The sequence below is a fragment of the Rhea pennata genome, chromosome 1, assembly GCF_028389875.1.
Source record: "Rhea pennata isolate bPtePen1 chromosome 1, bPtePen1.pri, whole genome shotgun sequence".
NCBI lineage: Eukaryota > Metazoa > Chordata > Aves > Rheiformes > Rheidae > Rhea > Rhea pennata.
Window position 1 is genome coordinate 179,020,045 of NC_084663.1, and position 6,082 is coordinate 179,026,126.

At 49.1% G+C, this 6,082-nt stretch overlaps 1 protein-coding gene across 1 annotated transcript; it reads left to right on the forward strand.

Moving 5' to 3' along the window:
• The first annotated feature begins 463 nt into the window (after window positions 1-463).
• Window positions 464-4,419, forward strand: PCDH20 (protocadherin 20). The gene is made up of 2 exons (XM_062576168.1): window positions 464-514; window positions 1,630-4,419. The coding sequence occupies exons 1-2, from the start codon at window positions 464-466 to the stop codon at window positions 4,327-4,329; spliced, it is 2,751 nt and encodes a 916-aa protein (XP_062432152.1). The 3' UTR covers window positions 4,330-4,419.
• The last annotated feature ends 1,663 nt before the right edge of the window (window positions 4,420-6,082 follow it).

A 6,082-nucleotide genomic window follows, 5' to 3' on the forward strand; every position in this document is an offset into this window, starting at 1 on the left:
ACACCGCACGATCTTGCCACAGGCAGTGGAAGAAGGACAACCCGATTTATATACATATGTGCGTGTGTGGTGTGTGTGCGTGTGCGTGTGTGTGTATTTTTCCCCTGCAGTTTTCAGACGGGGGGTAGCTTCTTCCCGCGGTCCGAATGCGCCCCGCCGCCCAGCAGCGCGGTGATGCGCGCAGGTCCCGGCGCGCGGCGCAGCGCAGCGCCTGGCCCCTGCGCCGCCGCTCGTTGCCGTGCCCGTGACTGGGGGCTCCCCCCCCACCCGGTGCCGAGCCGAGCCGAGCCGAGCCGAGCCGCGCCGAGCCGCGCCGAGGGGGAGTGTCGTGGGCGGCGCGCAGAGCCCGGCGCGGCGGCGGCGGGGCATGGGCTGCCGCGGCACGGAGCGGCGCTGCCCGGGCGGCGGAGCCGGCGGAGCGGGCGGAGCGGGCGGGCGGCTCGGGCGCAGCCGGCGGCCCGGCATGGGGCCCCCGGGCAGCCGCGGCAGCACCAGCGCCCGCGGCAGCCTGCAGGTAAGGGCCGGGCCGCTGCGGGGGCGAGGGGAGGCGCCGCGTCCTGCCTCCCGAGCGCGACTTCGCAGGGAACAGCAAAATTAGCAACCCCCCTTCTCCATTTACATCTCTCTCTCTCTCTCTCTCTCTCTCTATACACACACACACACACACACACACACACACACACACATATATATATATGTGTATTTTTATTTCCTCCCTCTGAGCTCCGATCCCCACAGATCAGAGCGGCCGTGAAAAGTTTGAGTTGTTGCTCGCCGGCGTGGGCTGTGGCAAGACCCGCGAGAAAGGAGAAGTGTGGGGTGGAGGGGGCAGAAAGGCAGCGAGGGGGTAAATCCCGCCCGAGGCGGCGGCACCCGGAGCCCCTTTCCCAAGGCGGGGGGCTGGGGACGCGCCCGCCAGCGCGGACGGTTCCTCGGCGCGACCTCGCCGCGGCTCCTCTGCTGAACTCCTCTGTGAAGCCGGCGCAGAGCCGTGAGGGGCGTGGGAAGAGGGGGGGGTCCGTGGCCACCGGGCTGCCGGCGCCGCTTGCCCGCGGCCGGAGGGGCGGGGTGGGGGAGGGCGGGCAGAGACCCGCGGGGGCGCCCGGAGCGCGGCGGTGCGCGGTGCGCATCGGCGGTGTGCTGGGGCACTGCGGGGACGACAGCGGTATGGGGGGTAGGGGGAACAGGCGGGGCAGACGGGGATGCTGCTGTGGAAAGGGAAGGGGTCAGCAAACGTTTGGGGGTGCCTGGGAGTTTTGCTCGGGGAGGTGCGGGGTGAGGAGCAGAGGGCAGGTGGCACATCAGGGGCCAACGTGCTGCTGGTTGGGGGGAGTCGGCAGGGTGTCCCTAGGCCATCTCTGGCAGTGCCTGCGTGCTGGGGGGATGCAGCTGGTGTTGCCTGTAGGGTACAGATGGCAACAGTCTGGGAAAGCCGCTCTGCTAGGGAGGGGAGCAAGAAAAGGGAGAGCTGGAGGGGGAGAGGGAGCATGGCTCCGGGTTGCAGATGCTGCACCACCCTACTTGCAGTGGCTGTGGGGCAGGCAGCAAGGAAGGGGGTGGCTGCCGTCTTGCTCTCCTCTCCTTCTCTAACGCTGCCCCCTCCTTGCACCTCGGTGCCTCTTTCCTCAGCACTTGACCTTCTTCCTGCTCTTCATGGGACCTTTCAACTGCTTTGCCAGTTACAGCCGTGCCACCGAGCTTTTCTACAGCCTCAACGAGGGGCTGCCTGCCGGGGTGCTCATAGGCAGCCTGGCCCACGATCTGCGGCTGCCGACAGCTGACGGGCAGCGACCTCCAGCCCTCCAGCCTCCACTCTCCTTCACCCTGGCCTCCCGTGGCCTGGGAGGCCAGTACGTGCAGCTGGACAACCGCTCCGGAGAGCTGCACACCTCAGCCTTGGAGATCGACCGGGAAGCTCTGTGTGTGGAGAGCAGTGGGGCCACCATCATTGGGGGAGCGGCCGCTGCCTCTTCCTCCTCATCACCCTCACCTGAGTCATGCCTGCTGCTGCTAGACGTGCTGGTGCTGCCACAGGAGTACTTCCGCCTGGTGAAGGTGAAGATCGCTATCCGGGATGTCAACGACAATGCGCCACACTTCCCTGTGCCCCACATCCGCCTTTCTGTGCCCGAGAATGCACCCGTGAACACCCGCCTGGCCATCGAGCATCCTGCCCTTGACCCCGACATGGGCACCAATGGTGTCCAGACCTACCGCTTGGGGGATAACTATGGTGTCTTCACCCTGGACGTGGAAGAGAATGAGAGTGGAGAAAGGACCCCCTACTTGATTGTCATGGGGGCTCTGGACAGGGAGGCCAGGGAGGAATATGTTACGGTTATCATTGCTGAGGATGGGGGGACTCCTCCGCTTGTGGGCAGTGCCACCCTCACCATTGACATCAGTGACATCAATGACAATTGCCCCCAGTTCAATGACTCTCAGGTCAATGTCACCCTTTATGGAAATTCCACCCTAGGGACACATGTGGCCACTGTCCATGCAATAGACATGGACCTTGGATCCAATGCCCAGATCACCTACTCCTACAGCCAGAAAGTCCCCCAGCCATCTAGAGACTTGTTCCATCTGGATGAAAGCACAGGAGTCATCACACTCTCCAGTATGGTTGATGGGGACTCTCCAAGGCTCCACAGGCTGATCATTCTGGGCAACGGCCCTGGCTGTATCCCTGCAGTGATCACAGTGCTAGTGAATATCATCAAAGTCATGATGAGGCCACCTGAAGTTGTCCCTCGTTTCATAGCTAATGAAGTGGAGGGAGTGGTGTACTTGAAGGAACTGGAGCCTATCAACACGCCAATAGCATTTTTTACCATCAAAGACCCTGATGAAAAATACAAAGTCAATTGCTATTTGGATGGTGATGGTCCTTTCAGACTGTCACCATACAAGCCATACAACAATGAATACTTACTAGAGACCACAAAGCCTTTGGACTATGAGACTCAGCAGCTGTATGAAATCTCAGTAGTCGCGTGGAACTCAGAAGGATTTCATGTCAACAAAATAATCAAAGTACAGGTTCTGGATGACAATGATAACTCACCAGTTTTCTCTCAGCAGTTGATAGAATTATCCATTGAGGAGAACAATGTTCCTAATGCTTTCTTGACCAAACTGCATGCTACAGATGCTGACAGCGGAGAAAGAGGAGAAGTGTCCTATTTTTTAGGGCCTGATGCCCCTTCCTATTTTTCTTTGGATAAAATCACAGGAGTTCTTACAGTTTCCACCCAGCTGGACAGAGAAGAAAAAGAGAAATATAGATATACTGTCAAAGCAGTAGATTCTGGATTTCCTTCAAGAGAATCAATAGCAACTATCGCAATCACTGTATTGGATAAAAATGACAATAGTCCAAGATTTATCAACAAGGACTTCAGCTTTTTTGTACCAGAAAATTTTCCAGGTTTTGGTGAAATTGGAGTTATCAGTGTCACGGATGCTGATACAGGACAGAATGGATGGGTTGCCCTTTCAGTTGTGAATGGAAGTGATATTTTTGTCATAGATACTGGCAAAGGGGTTTTGAGAGCTAAAGTCTCCCTCGACAGGGAACAACAAAGCTCCTATGTTCTGTGGATTGAAGCAGTTGATGGCGGTGATCCTGCCCTATCTTCTACTGCAAAAATAACTATCCTTCTTCTGGACATAAATGACAACCCCCCTCTGGTCTTATTTCCTCAATCTAATATGTCTTATTTGTTGGTACTTCCTTCTACTCTTCCTGGCTCTCCGATCACTGAGGTCTATGCTGTTGATAAGGACACTGGAATGAACGCAGTCATAGCCTACAGCATCATAGGAAGAAGAGGCCCTCGACCAGAGTCATTTCGGATTGATCCTAAAACTGGTAATATCACCTTGGAAGAGTCACTGATGCAAAATGACTATGGCCTCTATCGATTGCTTGTAAAAGTTAGTGATCATGGTTACCCAGAACCTCTCCATTCCACTGTCATGGTGAACCTCTTTGTCAATGACACTGTTAGCAATGAGAGCTACATTGAAAGTTTGTTAAGAAAAGAGCCTGATATCAATATAGAAGAGAAGCAGCCACAAATATCCATAGAGCCCACACACAAAAAAATAGAGTCAGCATCCTGCATGCCTACCTTAGTAGCTCTGTCAATAATAAGCTTGGGTTCAATCACCTTAGTAACTGGGATGGGCATTTACATCTGTCTAAGAAAAGGGAAAAAGCGTCACAGAACAGAGGAAAACTTGGAAGTACAAATCCCATTAAATGGAAGAATTAGCCTGCACATGTTGGAAAAGAAACCAGTGGAGATTTCTAACATTTGACATTTCCTTGTGGATAATCCAAACCAACATCTAACAAACCTTGGACATCTCTGAAACAACTGCCTGTAGGTTGTGTTGGCAGAAATTACAATGAAGGACCACTAATTTATAACTTAATAATATTATAATTGTAAATAGCTGTTTACAGTTTTTTTAAATTCAAATTCAGTGTACAGCTTTTTTATGAAACCTTAGTACTAACAGTTAGCGCCCTGTCTTTAAAACATGGACATCGTTTGCAGCCTTCATAAATCAATCAGAACAATGGTCATAAAAAAGGGGAAGGTAAGACCATTCTTTAAACTCAAGTTTGAAAAGTCATTAACCACAAGAGGGCATCAGCTGCTCCTGAGCAGGGAACTGTTTGAGGTACTGTCCATGAGATAAACACAGAGTATATTTTAAATATATTGGTTTTAATATAAAATATACATTGGCAGATAGACATTTACACAAAAAAGAAGTGGCTATCCTGGTGTATGTATAAGGAAAAGAATAAGGACATTAAAATGCACTAGTAAAATAAACAGAATGTTTGTTACCTCACAAGTAAAGCTTATACAGTAGGATAGAAAAGGCATTAACAAGAAGTGCAATTCCTGTTGAGCAAGAATGCAAGATAATGTAATGAGAATTTGAACTGCTGTGACATAGCATCTTTCATTTGCTACAGATTTCACCCACATTATCATTTGCCCCAGCCGTCCACTGATCATTTTTATGGAGAATTACATTTCATATTTCTTACAGCAAATATAGAGAAAGCTCCATGCTCACCCTCATAAACGTGGCCAGATGCAAGGAAGCAAGGGAATGGCTAAACCTTTAGTTGTCACAAAAGTAGTAATATTTTTTGTACTTTGAGCAATCTGTCAGTAGTAGTCCATCAGTTTGGTTGTGTAATAGATTTTTCATGTGATACTTCTGAAACTGATCTGCCAGATGAAAACAAAAATCACTTCATGTTATAAGGAATATAGGACTTAGTTTATACTGGTTATTGCTCCTTTCTGGATTGGTATTTTATGTGAAAGATCTTATTTTTGTCTTTTGGCTACCATTCCTGCCTCCTTTTCATTGGCTTTGATTTTGGATTAGATCCAGAATCTAACTTGTAAGACTGGTGGCGTATTTTCTTGATAATTTATTCTTTTACTGTATCCTCTGCAACCAAGCAGCAGGTTTATCAGTGATGTATCACTTTCACTTCATTGTAAGAGCTGAGAACTATCTTTTGTATGATGATTATATCAAATTTCTCTGTGTAAACAGGATGAATTAGTGTTATGCTTAAAAATCATTATTTTGATTTCTGGCATCATATGTCTGTAATGTACCAAAAGTGTTTATATGTCTGCAAATTAAAGCTATATATTTTCATAATAACTTACTTTCTCTCTCTGATAGTATTTGAATTATAAGGCTAAGTATTATTTTAGTTATGAGAAATACATGTTTCACAAATACTTGGGTGCTGGCTATTTAATCTGGCATCTCATAATATATCCCAAATGAATACACTATTAATGTACACTGTAGTTATATTTTCAGCTTAGAATATTTTTTGCTTGTGCACAGTTTGATAGCTGTGTTTCATGAAAAATTAATTCAGCCTGTCAAAGGCTTGTAGTTAATCAGCTTTTTTTCATTTACTTTAATATTATTAAACTACGAAAATGGTACCTATCCAGGAAATTCGTTTGTGACAAAGAGACATTGTTTATTATCTCAGAAGAAAAATGACAAATTCTTT